The 20,746-nt window shown below is 40.0% G+C and overlaps 2 protein-coding genes across 3 annotated transcripts; one reads left to right on the top strand and one right to left on the bottom strand.

Annotated features, from left to right (window-relative positions):
- The first annotated feature begins 86 nt into the window (after window positions 1-86).
- Window positions 87-6,661, top strand: NDUFAF1 (NADH:ubiquinone oxidoreductase complex assembly factor 1). Of its 2 annotated transcripts, none has more exons than XM_038138100.1 (5): window positions 87-227; window positions 1,493-2,110; window positions 3,880-4,065; window positions 4,554-4,628; window positions 6,245-6,661. In XM_038138100.1, the coding sequence occupies exons 2-5, from the start codon at window positions 1,607-1,609 to the stop codon at window positions 6,269-6,271; spliced, it is 792 nt and encodes a 263-aa protein (XP_037994028.1). In that variant the 5' UTR covers window positions 87-227; window positions 1,493-1,606; the 3' UTR covers window positions 6,272-6,661. The 2 variants fall into 2 exon arrangements, with proteins under 2 accessions (XP_037994028.1, XP_037994027.1); XM_038138099.1 differs by having other exon boundaries at window positions 6,240-6,661.
- Window positions 6,662-7,687: 1,026 nt separating this feature from the next.
- NUSAP1 (nucleolar and spindle associated protein 1) lies at window positions 7,688-20,501 on the bottom strand. The gene is made up of 11 exons (XM_038138097.1): window positions 20,345-20,501; window positions 19,141-19,206; window positions 17,904-18,095; window positions 16,643-16,817; window positions 14,956-15,039; window positions 14,151-14,251; window positions 13,024-13,211; window positions 10,802-10,977; window positions 9,740-9,850; window positions 9,083-9,188; window positions 7,688-8,622 (listed from the first exon to the last, which is right to left on the bottom strand). Exons 1-11 carry the CDS (start codon window positions 20,435-20,437, stop codon window positions 8,535-8,537), a joined length of 1,380 nt encoding a protein of 459 aa, XP_037994025.1. The 5' UTR covers window positions 20,438-20,501; the 3' UTR covers window positions 7,688-8,534.
- Window positions 20,502-20,746: the final 245 nt, after the last annotated feature.

Raw genomic sequence — 20,746 nt, 5'->3', positions numbered from 1 at the left:
GCCGCTGCTGCCGCTGTCCCTCCCGGAGCCGCGCGCTGTCCCCGCGGCCGCTGCTGCGGCGCCCGGAGAGCCGCGCGGACCGCGCCTCGCGCCTCGCGGACCGCGCCTCGCGCCTCGCCCGCCGCTGTGGGCGGGACGCCGCTGGCCGCCGTCGCTGGCGGCGGAACCGGAGCGCGCGGTGCCGGTTCCTTGGCCGGCCCGGGCGCGGCGGACCCGGCGGCGGGAAGGTGAGGCGGTGTGGGTGCCGGGGTCTGTCGGTCTCTGCGGGGACGGGGTTGGGCCCCCGCCATTCCGTCCCGGCCTCGCCTCTGCCCGCCGGGCTCAGTCGTGCGGGCGGATCCGGGCCCGGTGCCCAGGCCGCGGTGCGGCGCGAGCGGGGCCGGGGCGGAGGCCGAGCCACCGGCTGGCGCTGCACCGGCGGGCTGCCAAAGCCTCGGCGAGGGACAAAAACCGGACTAATGTAGAACGCGGGCAAATTCTCCGTTCTCTCCTTGTGCTCGGATGAAGCAATGAGGACACAGGGTTTCTTGATCGCGAGCTTGCCTCCGATCGTGGGAAGTGCGCGATAGAGCAAAATGTGGATTTCTTCAGTGTAGCTTTAGACATAACTTAATTAGAGTGTGACGATAACAGTAGTAAATCTTACAGTGAGTAAAGGAAGATGAGTGACATATAGACGATATGAGGGGAGTGCCTGACTCCATTCTTAAAAGCTCGCAGGAGTTGAATGCATGTGACATAATTTTTGGTTTTGTTCTGTGGCATAAAAAAAAAACCCAAAAAAAGCCAAACAAACAAAAACCCGTTTAGTTTTACAAGTAAGAGAGAATAGCCTCTGTACAGAGCATTGAGAAGAGTTTTCCTGAAGCCCTATTAAAAAAAAAAAACAAAAACATACTGAATTGTAGTCTTTCATGTTAAACTTTAAAGTATTTGCAAATGTCTCAGTAATCCTAACACAGGTATATTGAGAATGACTTGGAAGAAGAATGTGGTATGGCTGCTGCAGGACTCAGAATTTGAAAAGTCTTGCCATCTGTGTCAGATGAGGTTGTCATGTTTGTCTGTGTGGCAGCAGCATCTGCCTGCTGTGAATTTGTGATTTTCATGCAGGAATAAAACTTTAGTTATATAGGTGTCATCTTTTAGAAACTTCCATGGGTTGTTTTTGCTGGTGCTATCCATAACACTAAACTTATTGGTGGAAGAGATGAAGAGAAGTTGATTTTCTTTTCTATTTTCAGTTTTATTTGAAGTAGTTTACTTGGGTTCTCTTATTTGCATGGGGGTTTTACACCATGTGGAGAGGGGAAAGCACAAGGTGGAAGTCAATAAATAAATTCAAGCTCTGAGGAAGTGTCATTCCTGATGGTTTTTTTCATTCTGTTTTCCAGTGACTTGGATTTCTAGCTATTATTGATTATAAAAGTTAAATAATTTCAGAAGCATCCCATATGTAATTTTTTATAACCTTTTCTCTTTTTCATTAAAGGTGAAGATAACTACAGTAACTACAGTAAGATAGCTCTGAATACTAGCTTTATTGTTAAATTAACTTTCAATCCATTAATTGCCTTGCTGGACGTGAATTCTTCAAGTTGCCAGTATGGCTCTGGCTGTGATGCTGCTGAATGGTGCTTCCTTCCACGGTGGATGCTGCAGGCACAAAGTTTTGCTCTCCTCACTTGGACCTCTCCTCAGCAATTCAAAATTGTACAGCAGCTACAGGAGGCCCGGGGCAGAGCCTGAGAAAAAGCTGTCTTGGCGGAATGCTGATTTCAGCTTTAAGAAGAGCTTTGATCACCTGAAGACTCAGCTAAGCTTGCTGAAGAAGGAAACCCAAGATTACTTAAAAGGACCTGGAGGCCATCCATTAAGTGAGCACTTGTTGGAACAAACGAAGGTGTTGTGGCAGTTTAGGAGCCAAGAAGATTTAAATAAATGGGTTATTTCCTCTGATGTGGAGATTGGAGGGAAAAGTAAAGTTTACATCAAATTGGGCAGGAATAACCAGGCTGCTCTGCTGTATGGAACCCTCAATACAGAAGTGCCTCGTGATGGGGAGACACAATACAGTGGATATTGCAGTATGAGATCCCGACCAGCAGTGGTGAGTACAGCTCCGTGTTTGCACAGCTTCTGATACTGGATCTGAGGGTGTTTGTGGAATCCCAGTGACAGCAAGTGGCCTGCTCTTACCTGCTGATCACTTTCAGGAGTACTGCATTTTCCCTAAGCTGCTGTGCCCGCTTTGACCTGGAAGGAACTTAAATTTTTTCTTGGATTTCGTTTTCCTTTCTTAGAAAAGGAATAATACCTATTTGATCATTTACTTATGTACAATAGACCGACCTGTTTGCAGCATCCTTACAAATGAAGGATCTGGAATGAATCTTTATATCCAAAATCGGTATAATTAAAATAGACATCTTTCTAAATTTGAAGTTGATTGAACGTGTCATAAGTAAGAATTTTCTGGGCTTTAACTTGATCTATTCATCAGACTTGGTTAGGGTGAATGAATCGTTTTCTCACAGGAACAGAAAACAGTGCTTTGAAATGTACTTTTTAAAGGTCTGCCTCCTACTGTGAAAAAAAGCAAGACACAAATCTTTGATAGCTCAGAATGGAGCAAAATAGAACCAGAAATGGGTGTGCTTATTATGGGTACTGCTTGTTTCATCCCTTATTTCTAAGCACCTTTTAAAGCAAAGGAACATTTTCACGCACTGGATAAAATCCTCAATGTGTTCTGTTGTTTGTGTCCTGGCACAGGTGCTTAGGTGAAATAATGTCTGGGCCGAAATCTTGGGGAGCAGAGAATATGAGTAAGCAAAATCAATGGGTAAATGAGAGACATATGAACACTGATTAAAGCGGTGCCATTAGATCAGATGACTGCAACAAGTGCAGTCTTGTCTGAGTTAAGCTCTCAGCTACTGGCTTGTGCAAATGTGACTCAAAGTTTCACCTCCACTGGAGTGTATCAGTCCATCCTTATTTAAGTAGAAAGGCTCAAAACTGTTAAAAGCATAAAATGAAGTAGCTACAGGCCTTGTATTTATATACTCATAATCTACCTATTCTGTTACCTACAAGATGAGTTGGTAGAACAATAGCTGATAGGTAATCATGGTAGTGCTCTAAAATAAAGGGGCAGCATCTGAATTTTTGGTGCTAATTTTGACTTCTTGGCAAGTCTGGCCAAGGATAACCCTGCCCTCTGCCCCTCATTGCTCCAAGTGACTTCAGTGTAGCTCACTGAGGATTCTTGGATATGTCATCAGGGAAATGACAACATCAGGATTTTTCAGATCTTTGGGAAAAATGCAATAAAGAATTAGACATGCTTGCAATCTTACTATTTTACACAGTTAATGAAAAAAAAAGTTGGAAAACATTAAATGCTCACAGTGTCCATTAGTCTTCCATTGGGAAGTTGTCAAAGGGGATAATTTATTTCACTGCTTCAGTTTCCTGCCATCACTTCTGAATGACCTAGAACTGACCACAGAATATTAAACTTAGTGAACTACCTAAGTGCTGATCTATCACTGCAGCATGTGTGTAATTGCCTGGTAGGGAATTCAGTCCTAGGAAGAAGGTCTGATTTCTGATAGCTACAAGATTGTGGCTTATAATGAAAGTGTGAGTCCTCAGGCGGCAATATTGCAATTTGTGGTCTCTAATATAGTGCTGAAGGAAACTCAGTGAGCTCAGCAGCCAGGGTGACAACAGACTAGCTGTGTTCACTGTCCTACAGTAAATACTATCTGACATAATAACAAGGGCAGTGATCAAAGCAGCGATGCTCTGTTCCTCATAATGAAAGTGTCCCTCTATTAAGGAGAAATAATTCTATTTATCAATGATTTGTAGGGCTCTTTTAACAGGAAGAAGTATTATGACTGGTCAAACTTCAACAGTCTGTATTTACGTGTCCGTGGTGATGGCAGACCTTGGATGGTAAACATTTATACAGACCCCTACTTCTCTCACCAAAAGGATGACCTCTACAGCTACTTCATGTTTACCCGAGGAGGCCCGTACTGGGAGGAAATAAAGGTGAGCTAATGAACCTTTCAAACTAATGAGACCATCTTGGGGTCCTGGCCAAAACACAGGAAGGGGAATTCTTTCCACATTCAGTTAGTTTATATTGTTGTCCACTCAGTGTTTTCTTTATACAATAGACATGTGCCTTTGGTTTGGGAGTTCCCAAAACTGGACATGGGGAGGGCGCAGTGTGTCAATTGTGTTAAAGAATTGATCCACCATATGTTTCTCTGAATGCCTACTGCTGGCTCTTACTGGAGTAATAGGATAGATACATAATTGAAACTTAGCAGGTGTTGCCTGGAATATTCTCTGTGGTAACCACTTGAAGGGTTAATGTGGTCCATTTCTTTGTGCCAGTTTTATGTACCCAGCTAATGCTAGTACAGATACAGCAGAGTGTTACTTTACTAACACGTTATATTCTTTTCCCTAAGTTTCTATTTTATACACTGGTGACACTAAAGTCTGATTTTGTTTTGTTTTGTTTATGTCAGATTCCATTCTCCAAATTCTTTCTCTCCAGTCGGGGAAGAGTCCAGGATAACCAGCATCCTGTCTGGTTAGACAAGGCAAGTTTTCTGTAGACTTTATTTGAAATTTCATTTGAAAAGGCAGTATAAGGAACACACACTGCTCTATATGAAATTCAGAATTTCCTTTAAGATGGCCTTATCTAGATAACTTACAAATTCTCTAATGTTTGTGAATTTGCAATTGAAGGGCCTCTTCATGTTATAAGGTACTTATTGTCATGTGTGGTAAATAAAAACATAAGTTGTAGATGGGCTACTTAAAATATTTACTAGGAGTTAAAGGAACAAATCAGTACTTGATCTAAGTATCCTCCACTGAAGTTTTGTTGATAATTATTTTATGCGTAGCATTTGACAGTAAAAAATTATGCACTTGCAGTGTAATTTTACAAACATCTTTTAAAGAAACCCAAAAATCAGGGAAACAGTATGAAGGTAGTTTAAGAAATGTTAATAAAATGTCTTGGTTACACACAGAATATTGGGAGTTGGAAGGGATCAGAGAGACCATGAAGTCCAACTCTTAAAAAGAATGGCCTTCATGGTAGTAATGTATGTTTTCCTAGGAACCTGGAAAGGCAGAAAATAATTGTTTAAATAGGAATAAAAAAGGCAGGAAACGTATCTAGGGCTTGCAAAGGAATAGATTGAGCAGAGTTTAGGTGACTCCTGTAGATTATCTGTTACAATGGGATTTGGAAAAAAGGAGCTTTAAAAACTCTCAGGACTCCAAAAGCCAAGGGGCTGCTTGTAGAGCTTGCTGCTGGGGAAGGAATAGCATTGAAAGCATTAGAATGATCCGGAGGAGTGTCAGTGCATTTACCTCGCTTTGTTCTGTTAGTTATTTAGCATACAGTTGCAATATCGATTTAGATTCAGTCCACATTCATCTGACACATCCTAGACATTATTTTCCCAAACTTACAGCCATCCTTGAAATCATGGGCCTGCACTTTCAGCAAGGCTTTGGGGCAGCTGAGTTTATGAGGTGGCCTGCTGGACTGAGCTGTTAATGATGGAGGTGTTTTGTAACATATGAGAGTTGAGGGAGCATTCAGGCGAGCCACAGGCTAATAGAAAGCATGCATGAGCCACACAGATTTGTTCTTATATTTAAGAACATTATTCTAATTGGAAAACAGTGGCTAAGAACCTTGTCTTACTATTAAACTCAGTAATTAAGTTTCATGCCAGCTTAAAATTAAGTTCTAAAATGTCTGGTTTGGTGTTTTCACAGAGTAGATGGTGTATCACTATCTAGAATGATCCCTTCCATCCTTAATTACATCTTTGTTTCTCCTATTAATGAAAGAATTGTGATTTTATGAAAATGTCTTTAGAAATTGTGATGAAAGTTGCTATTTGCAAAGCATGAAGGATAAAAGTAACTGTTGCTTTAGGCTTGGGCCATTTAAAATCAAGGGTTTATTAACACAGTGGTAGAAAGGCAGATGTGGAGTCATTTCCTACAGGGGCCTGTATTGAAAATGGGGTAGTGAAGCCTTAAAAAATGCTGCTGCATTTGGAACAAATACCAGTTTAAAGACTATGGATGTGATCAGTGTGTAAAATATTGAATTGGGAGATACAACTGAGTTTGATTGTAATATTATAAATACTGTTCTACCCTCTGTGTCTTTTAACTAGATTAGAACCCTTGGATTTACCATTGGAGATAAAGTAGATGGTCCATTCCAGCTGGAGATCGATTTTATTGGTCTGCTAAATGACAGAGCTCATAGAGAAAAGTTTGCCTATGAAGCATATGACAAGAACACTCCAGTCTAAGTTGGGCTGGTGTCCTTTAGAACATTCATCAGCTATTTGGTTTATTTTTATAAAATACTTACCATGTGGCTTTTAACAACTTGAAGAGCCTATGTAAACTTTAAAGAGGTAAGTGGCATCTTTAAATGCCCTCATACAGAAAATCATGGAGAGACTATACATAGATGGATGGACTGCAGTGTAGCCTGAGAGCAGTTGTGATGTTCTTACAAAGTAGTAACTCTTCTTGGCTTCTGTCCTGACCTTTACTGAAATAAAAGTATTTCCCGAGTTTGTTATTCTTTTCTTGTCCAACACTTTCATTTTCTACGTTGTGGTTTGTTAACAGTTGTAAAACACTTGCATCTGCTAGTTTTAAACTGAAAAAGGGATGAGAATTAGTACTCTGAGGACTGGTGCTTAAGTGTGACTCAGCTACTGAAATTTACAAAGAGCAGCACCAGAAGTGGAAAAGGCAGAAGTATTTCAACCTTTAGCTTTGGCTCCTCTAGATAGCTAAAAAAAGAAAAAGCTGCCACTGCCAAGATGGAAACAAGAGCTATGCAGCAGGCTTGACTTTTCCTTCAGAGCTGTTGAAGATAATCCTACAATGATACAGAGCCAAGGTTGTTGGAAAGGAGGGGTGGGAGGAAAGCTGCAGCTCTGTCTGCTCCCTGAGGAGGCAGAGCTTGGCTTACTTAGCGCCATTACAGGGCAGATCCCACTTCTGCAGTTAGCCTAACTCAGCTGTGTTGAAAGAATTCACATCCTCAACTGGTGGCACAGAACCTTAATACCTCCCTTTTGCAGAGAAATCTAGTTTTCAGTAATTCAAGATAACAACTCAGCACTTGCTTTGTAAAGCGTATGTTTCAGCTGTCAAATTTTAATAACCAAAGCACTGACCTCCTCCACAGTGACCTTGTTTAAGTATATTTTAGAAATATTAAATGTACCTGTATTTTATATGGAAGAGACCACAATGAAGCAAGCTGAAAGAGGGTCTTGTACTGTCATTTTCCTTTTGCACTGTATTCAGCAGCTTAATTGTAGAAGAAGGATCATACCAGGAAGATAGCAGAGCAAACATCTTTCATGGAGTGGGAGGCAGGTGAGTTGGTGAGGAAAACTTGGCACAGGAAAACACAGCAGTAAATAAAAGTGTGAGCAAAACAGAGTGCCAGAGTAAGAAAGCAGTTGTAGTTACTATAATAAATGATAAAGCCAGTGATAAACAGGACATATAGAAAATATTTATTTACCCCATTAAATTTATTTAAAAATTTGCTTTTTCTTGACATTGCAACATATATTTGATGGGACACTAAATTCAGTGAAACATTTATTTGCTCAACTTCTAAATTACCTTTCTACTTCTATCCCTAAAAAATCCATACAACTTTTCTATGTATTTTTTAATGTAAAAATAACAGCTTCTTTTAAAAACAAGGTATTGAGTGTACCTCTTTTAAGCATCTTAGAGGTCAAAAGCAAGAGAATTTTAACATCTGCTATTTACCATAGAAAGGAAGAAAACCTTAACTGTTCAAAGCATTTAGTTGTTAATTTGTAAATTTAGTTGTGACTTTTTCAAAAAGGTAGCTTACAATTATGCATTAGTTTGCCAGAGTTTGCATATTTTTTCTTCTCTTTGAAATTCCCTACTGTTTCATAGGCATTCAATTACAAATGCTGAAGAATTGCTGTAACTTGGAGCATTTAAGGATTGATCTGGAGAACAGGGCAAGCAGGTCCTTCCAAATCTGGTCATTTTGAACACTGTGGAACATTTTAAAGCTGCTGCTATCTAAAGCTTGCATTCTAGCACACAACAAGTGCATTCTGATGCACAAGTCTATCCTAAGTTGCAAGGAGGCTTCTCGAGCATCTTTTTTCCACTTATATTTTCTTCTTTAACATATTTTAGTCAAGTAAGTTAGTTAAATGAAAACATAATGAAGCAACAAGAGAGTTCTAATCCCCTGAAAGTTTAGAACTCTTATCTCAGTGGAGAAATTGACCATTGAAACATTATGCTCAGGGCACATTACAAGGTCTCATGAATTGCTTTCTGGATTCCACTAGCTCAAAGCAACATAAACCATACACAGAGCACAAGCCTTTACATGAGAGGATCAGTATTTACAGTGATGTCTTAGATACTTCTTGTTCGTCCTAACACCCAGATAGGCCTCTACGTTTTCCAAGAGCATGAGCCTTTTTCTTTTTTCTGTCTTGCTCAAGCGTCTCACGCCTTTCTTCCCTGGAGGGAAAAAAAAAAAAAAAAGAGACCATGTCAAGTTTTATTAACGATAGAGACGCTAGCAACCAAAGGAATCTGAGGCTGACCACAGCCTAACACAAGTTTAATCAGTGTGCTGCTTTTGCCATAGGCAAAGATAAGAGTACATTCAGGCAAATACATCTGCTGAGACATGCAGGTCTAACACTTGAGGTAACAGCAATATCAATATTGACGGCTTCTTCCAAGATGAAGGTAAATCTCCAAACTCTGGAACTGATACTGTTCATGGAAAAAAAGTCTTAAATTCAGAGCAGGCTTTTGTTGGCCTTCCTGAAACTGAACAGGCATTGGAAGGAAAATGAAAAATGGCTTTAATACAAAAGTATTCTTTCCTAAACTACATTTAAATCCTAAGAAGAATGAATCATCATATTACTTTAAGTAACACTATCTATAAAAAGATCAGTGGTGTACCAACCTTGTCTGGAGATGTGGCTGTTTGTAATCTTTCCTATGTGAACAGACACCACCAGACCTACTGAGAACAGCATTTTCTTTACATTCTCCCCACGGTTTTAGTCGTCCTACAATTTAGGAGCAAAAAGAGAGACTAGTTTAATCATTTAGTAACTAATTGTGTGCTTCTTATCATGAATTTATCCTAGCTAGCCTGTTTCTTCCTGGTTGTCTTGAAGATGAAATGCCTCTTTAACTGTATTATCAGTTTCACCAGCCCATTCCCTACAGGTAGTTCTTCTGTAAGTAGAAACAGGTGACTGTACTTAGAAGTAAGACTCAACATGAAAAGTTCAGCTTCTCACATGAGATTAAAAAAATCCACCTCATTGTGTAAGGAATATTTTTTATTTCCTGTACCTGGATCTATTCATTGGAATGCAAGGATATTTATTATCGTATTTTATGGGTCCTAAAATGCTAATCTTTAGTAAGGAGGCTCTTGAAGCATATATTATGAAGAAATTTAACATCAGACTATGTGGGAACCCAGAGAGGAAGGAAAAGGGACAGGAAAAGAGACTGTAAACTTTGCTCTCGCAGTTTGTATCAAAGTGCCCTGTAGGAGCAGCTGAGTGTAGGGGGTGTGACCAGCACAGGCCACACAGGGTCCCAGTACCTTTGTGTGGCTGATACCGAAGTGGCCGAGAGAGACTTGCTTTGAGATCAAATGTCTTCTTTCCACTTGTGGGTTCTGCAGGTTGAGCTCCAAACTTGAAGGGGGTAAGAACTGCAAAAGGCACCGAGATACCATAATTAGAGTAGCGAGAGCATCGATGGACACAAAGACCACACCGCGATTATCAAGACCAAAGAGCCATTAAATGCCCCGCTGCTACTTCTAAAGATAGAATTGCACAAACAATGCAATTCTCACTTGAAGTAGGGAGGGGCCAGAGTTGTAGAGTACCGGCCCTTTAGCTATGATTATACTGTGGAAGAACACATACAGCTCCATGTGTTTTTCTAGTCCTTCAAGGCAAATTGTGTTTCTTCTATGCCTATTTGGAACCAAGTGGTTTTTCGCATTAAAGAATTCTTTTGGAACACGTCAGCTTCAGATCAGTGTGGAATTTTGCCTGCCCCTTGAAAACATCAGTATTATTACACAGCAAACCAGGAAGCTCTGGGTTCTTGACCTGTGCAAATACCTCTGTGATGCTAAGGGTGTCAATGGCTGGATAGCAGAGCTGTGCTGCTGCAGAGATTGTTAGTAATCAGAAGATTTCTGATTTTTCTTAATTTTAGTTCCTGAGTTATCAGGGTGCTGAGGCTAATAACAGGTTGTCCTAAAGCACAGCTAGAAGCCTGATGCATGCTAACCCCACAAGGAGAATGAGACCTCTGAGAAGGTGTCAGGAATTCCTTTCTGTGCAGATGGAGTGTCCCTGTGTCTGCTATATGAATATTTTGCTGTGTATTCCCTAAAAGGTCTTCTATCCTCTTTTCTGTAGGTAGCTAGGTACCATATGTTTAAGTTGTAGCACCTCAACATTTTAGTCGAACCACTGGAAAACAAAGGAAACAAAGAAACTACTGCAGTTTCTGAAGAACCAGTCATAAATAAAAATGAAATTAAAACCTGGGTCTGCATGACATTCGGCTGTTAAAAACTTGTAGAGTAATTCAGTAAGACAAAAGTCTTGATCTGAAAGAGCCAAATATTCACCATCCACCTTACCCTTTGATGCAGCCAGATCATTATTTCTTGCATTTCCCTTACTGTTCTTCTGACTTAATACTTTGCAGCTCTTTTGAGTGTCAGGTGTGCAGATATCCTCCGTGTATGGAGACATTCTAGATGGAGTCTTGATTAGAGAGCGTTTGTGCTCATTATCTTTTGTGGCTTCTGAGAACCTGAAAGATTTTAGAAATATGAAGACAAGTTTAGTCACCTACCAGGAATGTAAGCAAAGTGCCAGAGTATAGAAGGTTCTGCCTTCTATATGATTTATTGGTAATTTATTTATTACAGAGAGAAAGATTTACTGTGTGAAAGATGTTCACAGCTCATACAAAAACTGTACTAAAATACCTTGCTGGTATAACACTTTAGCTTCGAGAACAGCAGTAAGCACTACTAGAAACTACAAAGAACTGACTTTCTTGTTATTTTTAAAGGCAAATACACTTGGGTGCAATAAGCTAGTAGATTTATTCACCAACAGATACAATTTACTTTAGACCTGGATTCTATAGTAAAGTACTGGATATTTCATTAGTTTTAAAATTCAAATTAAGAAAAACTGAATGTCAACTAACAGAATTCTGGACCTCAAAGACCTACAAGAGGAAGAAGCTGAAAATTTTGAAAAATGCAAGTTACATGCATACCAAGACACACACATTCCATATGTATTCCAAATGTGTATATACACATTTTTAATGAACACCTATGATTACTCATATATGTGCACATGCATAAAATGCAAAATCTTGCAAAAATGCATGAGAATAAGCCATGAGCTTGCAAGATTTAGAAAGACAAGAAATAAATGTTGAAGAAAGCTGTTTTCGTGGGCAAGCAAGCTCATGATGAAGTACAGCTTGCAAGGTCCACCACAGTGCAACTTCAGATGAATGGAATTTTGGAAACAAATTCTGAAAGTAATGTTTTGGTTCACATATTGCTAGAAATCTATTAGGGCTACAGTGAGGGCATCAAGCTCATCCAAGAGGACACTAAAGGCAGTGTATTTTTTACATTTGTTATCTATTGAAATAAAAAAGACATTTAAAGTAAAAACAAAGCCATCAAATTTGTAATCTTGATTTTGCCTTTGAACAGCAGAAGACCTGCATTCCAAAGTCTCATAAATATATATTATCAGACAGCAATATGAGAAGTTGCATTATCTGACTTAAAAACAACAATCCCACACACACTTTAGTCAGGGACAAAAAAAAGCCCCAGCAGCCATGCTTTTGACATGCAGAAGTGGAAAAATGAAGGTCATCAGAGAAAGGAACACAATCAAGGAACACAAGGGAGAATATCTAATCAGAACTTCAGTCACTGTGGGAGGTTTAGGAAACTGAAGTCAAAATCAGTATAATAGTTAGAAATCAACAAAGAAATAGTAGAAATAAAGGCTTTCATTAGAAAGCCAAGCAAAAAGACCATTTGTCAATAGGATACTGTAAGGACTGTCCTTTCAATTCCTTTTTTTTTAAAGGTTTCTTGATGAAGACTAGGAATTATTAAGAAGTGAATAAAACATACTGATAACAGAAGTTCATGAAGTATTAACACTAATAGAGAATTAAATTACTGTGGAGGAATGATGACATACACATGACGTTCTAAAAGGAAATGAGATGAGGTATAATAGCATTGAGCAAGAGTTCATCCATTTAGCAATTCCTCATGACTTCTGGTGTCAGTTCCCATGTGCTAGAAATGGTCTGCTTACAGCAGTCAATCACAAGAGGACCCCTGCTGTGACACAGAAGGGGAGGGGAAGTAGAGGGCAAAAGGAAGAAAGTACCTAAAAACCATGGCAAGACTCACCTGGAATACTGAAGAGAGTTCTGATTTAAAAAAAATTTACAGAAAAATTAATTAGGATAAACAGAAACTATTAGGCTGCCTGGGAAAATAAAAAACCCAACACAGTAATAGAAGAAAAATAATTTGCTTGATTTCACATCATTTGGCTTTAGAAAAATGAAAGCCAGGATTTGAGATGATTCTAACAGACATAAAAATGAAGAATGAAGACAGTAACAGCACAGTGAGGCTTAAACCATCCACAAAGCCAGGCTGGAAGTTAGTAATCAGAATTAGTCTTGCATAGTTCATGTTTGGAAGAGAAACAACATAGTAAAATCACAGTCAGTGTTGATTATTTCACGTGTATAACATCAAATGACTTGTTGGTAGCTTTGGTTTGTTCTTTTTACCTGACATTCATTTTGGATGTTGAAAGTACAGAAGGATGAAACGAAGATTTTTGGGATAAGATGCTCCGATTAGCAGCGTTCAGAGAATTGCGTGGTGAGCGCCGCAGGTTACAAGGAGTGCTGGTGGTGGAGAATCTGCCTCTGTCTGGATTTGGGCTGAATAAAAATCTTTTGCCGCTGGCTTGTTTCTAGGGAAAAGCAAATTCTGAGTTACCAGACTGCTGAAAATTTATCTACAAAGCAGCCAAGAGGAAGGGAAAACACACAGTGAATCTAAAGCATATGGCCTCTTCAGTTTTTTCCCTTTTTTTTTTTTCCTCTTTAAAAGCATATTTTAAATGTAAGTATTTTTATTATTAAATTGACCTGACAACACGTATCTTAGAATACAAGTGTCTTTTTCTGATGCTCTTAAGGGATTTGACTTTCTGGTCAGCACCTGCCAATAGTAATTTGTCTGAAGTATACATTGATACAATCTATGCCATTAAAAAAATAAATGCAGTGTTCAAGAGTTTCATTCCCTGTTACAGTTTGATATGGACAGTGCTAGAGTAACCAACCTGAACAATTCTATGGCCATTGCCATATTCATTCACACATTCATTGATACATTACTGTCACTTTTTTAGGATCTACTGCACGTTGTGAGAGGCCCTGTTAGCAGCTTTTACCCATGTGAGGGTGAAATACAAGAACTGAGAACAACACATATTGAATGCATTTTTAAGGAGAATCATATGCAGCCATGGGATGATAGTTCAGGCACAAAAGAGAAAATATTTAATTCCTGCTCTTTGAAAAATAACCTATCCCCTTGGTTAAATTTTGCAGCAATTCAGTTATAAACAAAAGATCCAGGAGATCTTTCACAAAAGTAATTGTGACAATTATTTTTACTCAAAACCAACAAGTTACTTGTTGGTTTCTACAGCTGTACACTGTTAACATGTAAAACCTTGTATTGTTATATACAAATAACAATATATATCAGTTATAATAGTCCACTGCATGTTCACATGACCAGCTACTTACTGATCTAAAGAGACCTGGTAGGACTTTTACAGAAAGGCCCTGGAAATAATTGGATATGCCAACAATGGGTATCTTCTTGTGTTATCTCTTACCTTGACTGTGCAGCAACTTTCATTCAGTTTTTTTTTCCTCTCAAAGTAGTCAGCAATAGATTCCATTTTCTTGAACTGAGCCTCATGCAACTTTTTAAAGTCTAAGAAGTTCCAAAAATAAGAACATTGACAGATATAATATGGTTCTAAGGGAGTTTAGTATGTAATAGGAGAATTTTATGATACCTATTGTCATGGCCAATGCATCCCTCTAATTAAAGGCTGTAGACACAGCTGACTAAACAGGACCAAAAGAATCTCTTTCACCAGCTACATGGCCCGTTATCTGGTAATCTGGAGGATTATAGGATCATAGTCTGGGTTGGAAGGGGCCTTTAAAGATCATCCAACCCAACCCCCAAACTCTGCAGTTAAAGAAAACAACAAATACTTCTACATTTGAGATGATTTAACACATTTTAAGAAGTGATGAACATGAGCTAATGTATAGTAGTACAGCACAACCATAGTAGCTATAAAGTGAAAACTAAACAAGCAGGAATAACAGCATGTATGTGTTCCTGTTCTTTGGAGATCATTAATACAAGTATTGTATGGAGAAGTCACCAAAATGTTCAATAAACCAGTTTTTTAACATACATGCCAGTCATTTACTACTATGAATTTACAAGCTGGAATATGTACCTTGAAATGTAACATTTGGGGATTTTTTTCTTGCTTCCTTTTTAAAGAGAGAATATTCTTTTATTTGAGCAGGAATAGAAATCCGAGTTCTAAAAAACTAAGTCAAGTCTCTCTTTACACAGAGAAAACAACTCTTCCTAAAGATGGCAGGTTATCTTACTTGGTGTGGTAGCTGTCACTCCTGCAGACCTAGATGCACGGCTTACATGTAAAGGGATCTTCCCTCCTGCAGGATGAGCATTACCTGGTACAGCAAGATTAGACAAAATCATTACGACTCCTGGATGGTTTAAAGTAATCCCAGTGTTTTTAAATATTGTTCCAATGTTTGTTTCAAAGCACACTTTACCTCTTCAAAGTGGTTTTAGGTTTTAAGCAATAAAACCAGCTGGAACAGGTATGCTCTAATTGGTTTGTCATTAACAATATATCTTGACAAACCACAAGCCCAGCATGAATCCTAAAGTCATATTAGGTTAGTATCTTATGATAGTAAAATATTTTTAAGGGAAAGTTTACAAGAGAACTGTGCTCATGGTAAACAAAAACTTTAAATTCACAGGCCTTGATCCGTGTTTTTTAAATGTTGTTACTAAAGAAGAAATACCTTCTGACCAACTTTTCTGCCCCTGCCTTATTTACATACAAAGTCCAAGTTATTTTTGTCATCTCGGTTCCCAGGTGTAGTAACATGCTCACGTTCACATTTTAATGATTAATTTCCTTAAGAAAAAAAATCAGGTAACAACTTTACATCAAGTTCAGTATTTGCCTACCAACAGCTAACACCTGCATTTCTGGTCATTCACATCCTCTCAAAAGTAAACTTAGATGACCACAATATATTGAAAGAAACCCTTATTGGAAACAAATGACAGTGTGCAGCTAAAAATCAGTTTATTGACATTAAATGCACTCACTTGGTACTACAGCTATAGAAAGAGATGAGCACTGTACCATCTGTCAGGATGAGTGATGCCCCCAAGCCTCTCCCACATACCCTATTCCTTTTGTTTTTAAAAACAACCTTCATAGAAAAGCCCCCATTTTCGAGTTAGTTCAAAATTATTGGTGGTCTCCCATAAGATTGTCCTTGTAAATTCTATGGAACAACAAGAATATACATAATAAACTTACAAACTAAATACAGTGAGCCTAACAGAGCAAATGCAGAAGGGTATCTTACTTGACAGACCCCTCAATATCAAGAAATTATCAGATTAGGTAGACAAACTCATTTCTTCATGTCAGCTGCACACACAAAGCAGCAGAGGATAAATTAATTCATATTTTCAGTGGCATTGTGTTTGAAGGGCTAAAACCACTACCAGATGAAAAAGTCATCCAGTGGAACACATTCAGATACTCTTAGATAGTTCAAACAAATGGTAAAGGATTCTATGTTTTCTGCTAATTTTACTCCTAGAAAGCAAACAAAAAACTGTTCACCTGTAGAAAAAGATAAACGAACCGTGAGGAAACAAGTCCTCCCTTTCTTGCCACCTCTTAGAGGCCAAACAACACCTCAAGGGTATTCCAAAAGGCACTGATCCTTTTGGAAGTGTAAAACTCAAATACACTCAGCTCTCTGAAAACTCCTTCACTAAAAATAAGAGTTCTGAAGTCAAAGCCAGCAAAACTCCTACGATGCAGAATTTGTGGATTTGTGTTATAATGTTAAACAAGTAACACAAACTCAAACCAGACCAATTTTCTTCCAGTATCCCTAAAACAAGGTACTGATCAACAGATGTGCCACAAAAATGGTACGAAGACACAATAAAATTATCTTTTGGTTATTCTAAGTAGCACAAATTAAAGTTACTTTTATCCAATTTTCTACTTACGTTGTCCTCCCCTGCCTTTGGTAGAAGTCTTCTCTTCCTGTTTCTTCTGTCCAGCACCCATCCCTGGATTCTCAATAGCTCTCTCCTCAGCTACTTGGATTTTGTTTTGTGATCCCTTCTGTCCCGTTTTGTGCTCATCCTGAGGCACTTCATTTTCTTTCATTTCAGAATGCACCTGCAATTGAAACATACTTTGTTTAACCAGTTTGTTCCAACTGGATATAAAGCAAGGCTGTTGTTCTGTTGCTCACTGTGAGTGAGTCAGTGGAACAGATTGCCCAGAGAGGTGCACAGCCTTCATCCTCAAGGGTTTTCAGCATCAGATTGGATAGAGCCCAAAGCACTGGGCTCTAACAGCATAGCTGAGTCTGCTTTGATTGGGAGATTGAGCAAGAGATTTTCTGAAGTTCAAACTGAATTAAACTTTGAAATACTTACCGTGTTACTTCACAAACTCAGGTATATTAGAAAGTTTTGACCTGCATAGCTCTCACATTTTAGTATAAAATTGCCTTTATGGATTAAAGTCAATTATTTGCAAGTAAGATTAAATTCACTGAGGATGTTACTTTTTACTGTTGTATTTTTGCATACTGTATAATTCTCCAACACTAAAAGACTAACACTCCTTATTTTCTCATTTTCCTCCTCTACCTCAGTAAAAGTCTTTCAGACAATTCTTAATTTACCTACTCTTTGTAACTCAAAAAAAATTCAATCTACATCTCACCTTATAAATTTCTCTCCCTAAGTCACACAACCCTCACAATAAACAAAGCTATGAGGTTTAGGCAATTGTGCAACTTCTGATAATTTTTTTCTGTATCAAAAAAGAGAGAACAGCCTTATTTTAGATAAATTCTGAAACTAGCCTAAGATTCAGAATATTACAATGAACTCGTGAAAGCAGTCTTACTCTCAGATGAAGTGTTTGGAATTGTATATTTCTTATATTTCTTTCTAGAGAATTGTATATTTCCTATATAATTCTTAGAGGAATTTATTTTCTTGAAGCAGTGACCAGAAGTAACGTCTGTTTGTTATGGGACAGTGCATAAATGGACAAAAGTCAGTGCTACAGAACACAAAAGACCAGGACCAGAATGCTTGCATATCAATTTCTGTACGTGTCTATATACACACAAACACACATATATGAACACATACCATCTATAAATGGTGATTGAAAAGAAATTAAGTGTGCTTAAATCATGCTCAGAGGAAGAGAGGACAGCACACAAAAGCATGCAAAGCAAATCACCTGCTTCTCATCAAAAAGCATCGGGTTTTCTTCACTGCTATTAGTTTCCTCATGGGAGTTCCTCGTTTTTCTGGTTATTTTCTTATCCTTACCACGTTTTTTTGTAACAAAACACACTGAATCAGACATAATTTCCTCCTGATTGCTCAGTTCTTCCGATTTAATGGATGCAGATGCACTCTTTACAGGACCCTGCAGCAGAAAAATACTATAACTGGAAGATATCTGACACAAATATGAATTAAATACTCCAGGGAGTTTCAATTTTATTATTTAAAAAAGTATTTTGCACTAAGGATAAACAGTAGCATACCACATAGCACAGTAATCAAGAAACTGGCACTATCTAGATTCCCATAAGCATCAAAGCTCATTGTTTGGAGACTTTAAATACAATTCCTATGATTGGTTTATCATATTTCATTTTAATGAGATTATAAAAGCCTAATATTTCATATTTGAAATCTAACTTGCATGATGCCATGAGCCTCCCATACTTATATATTTGTGGAACACTCTTCACCAGTAAAAACAGGGCTCCTTTCCTGCTTGTGAAAATTTTTAAAAAGCTGACAAGGTTTACACCAGTTCCTCCAGCCTTTAAATAAGATTTTTTAAGGGATGCAGTTAAAGGGAGATGTATTTTAGGAAAAAGCAGATAACAAATTACTTTAATCAAAAACATTGCCAGACTCAACAAACTAATTCTGCTTACAGAAATTTTTTTTAAAGCTAAGAAAACAAAACACTAAGAGGCAAATAAAGGAAGTAGCATAACTGTATTGCTTTCATTATAGAGGAAGTAAATTGTAGTAGATGCAAAAAGCTTTCCAGTTAGTACCTAGTTCCCTTCATTTAGGCATGAAAAATGAATAAAATATTTTTATATTTGGTACTGAATAGTGTCTGGAGCCAAACAAGCAAGAATTAAGGTTTGTTTAGTGGAAATTAAATGCTATTCTTCACAGAGAATAAGTTTGTACTGATGTTGAAAAATATATGGTTAATTTTGGCATCTGAAAGGAAATCAGCTTCAGTCATAGAGGCTGCTTCAAAACTGACATTAGTATATCTGTTTCTATCAGTATATAAGTACTTTAAGGGCACTAAGAAGAAAAAGGTATTTCTATTACAGTTCCCATTGTGGTCAAAATCACCCTTCAGCACATGGCCTGCTCCATGGGTTACAAACTAAGGTTTACATCTCTTAAAAGCAAGGTCTGATTTATTATGTTACCATATTTTCACTTTCTTCATTTGTCCTTTCAAAGTGTTGCTTCAATGATTCCAATAATTTGTCTGCCTAAAGAGAAATCAAAATAACACATGAACCAAACAGTCCATAAAATCTCTGAAGAGCTGCCCAGGCCCAACCTGCATCCTATAAACTGACCCAACAAGCGAGCAGAACATTTCCTGAATCCAGCAGCGTAAGGACACACCTAGGACTTGTTCGAGTCAGTCTCTTAGAGAAAGTGCCTAAGGCCACAGATAAATCTGCAGCATATTCTCCAAGGAGGCACAAAGGCAAATTTCCTTGACTAGGTTTCTCCTGCTCTGTCTATTTTCCAGGAGGCCAATTGTTCAAGGAAGGAAACAAACTGTTTTAAGCCCCACAGAGCAGCTGAACTTGAATTATAATTGTGTCAAATTCTGCAATTGCTTCTGTTTTGCCCATACTACATGCAAAGCATTCTTTTCATCCCTCGCATACGTTCAGCAGTAACAGTAACAAAACAACAATGAAAACACACTATTGATAATTCAGGCTATGAAAGACTCTTGAACACCTAAGTGGAAATCGAAGTACCCCAAAACTAACATTCCCAGAAAAACTCTTAGTCCTGTAAGGAAGGGAGCTGCCTTGTCCACCCAAGATCTTTCTTTCAAGGCTTTATGACTTGTGCCCTTGCTGCAGGGGCAGCCGGGCCGTGCCTCACACGCACCTGCGGCCGCAGGCCGGGCCCTGGCGCGCCCTCACCCGGACCGCGAACGCGCCCTCGCCTCCCTCCAGGTACTCTCTTGTCACCGTCCCTCCCACTCCGAGTCGTAAGGAAAAAAACCAAAACAAACCAAGCAAACAAACAGACACAACCGCCCGCAACCGCACCGGGGGCGAACGCCGCGGGGACACGGGCGTGGGGGAGCGGCCGGGCCAGCAGAGGAGGGGCAGCCGCCCCTCTCCAAGCCCGGGGACGCCGGAGCCCCGCTCTCCCCCTCCCCGAGCGCGTGCCCGCACCCCGCACGGCAGCACAGCCCCCGGGCCGGCCCAGCGCGAAGCCACCGCCGCCCCCCGCGGGCGGTGCCGCTGCCAGCGCCGCTGCAGACCCGGGAGGGTGCGCCCCGAGAGGCTGGGTACGCCTTCTCGCTACCGGGCACGGTGACGCCCCAGAACCCGGAGCTTCGTGGGCAGCGCTCCCTCGCAGCCGCCCCCGCCTCACCCGCAGGTTAGCCCTCAGCCCGGCGGCCTTGGCGATGCGCTGGAGCTCGGCGTATTTCAGCGCCTCCAGAGGCTGCAGCGAAGCGAGCGCCATGACAGCAGCCGCGACCGCCCGACCGCCCGGCCCTGCCCGCCGCGCGCCAACCGACACCGCGCGCGCCGCCCCCGCCGTTCGAACTGGCCGCTGCGCCAGCCCATTGGCTGGGCCAGAGAAGGGGCGGGGCCGAGGGGGGCGGAGCGCGGGAGCCGCCAATGGCGGCGCGGTCCGCCGCGCGTGCTTATTTTCAAGCGCGATGAGGCGTTCCTTGCAGAGAAAGGCGCGCGCCGTGCGGCCCGCTGGCCAATAGCTGCGGGTGGCGAAGATTGACACGCCCGCTGACCAATGGCAATGCAGACATGCGAA

Source organism: Motacilla alba, chromosome 5 (assembly GCF_015832195.1).
Source record: "Motacilla alba alba isolate MOTALB_02 chromosome 5, Motacilla_alba_V1.0_pri, whole genome shotgun sequence".
NCBI lineage: Eukaryota > Metazoa > Chordata > Aves > Passeriformes > Motacillidae > Motacilla > Motacilla alba.
The sequence above is the reverse complement of the archived record's forward strand: the minus strand, read 5'-3'. Positions and strand labels throughout refer to the sequence as shown.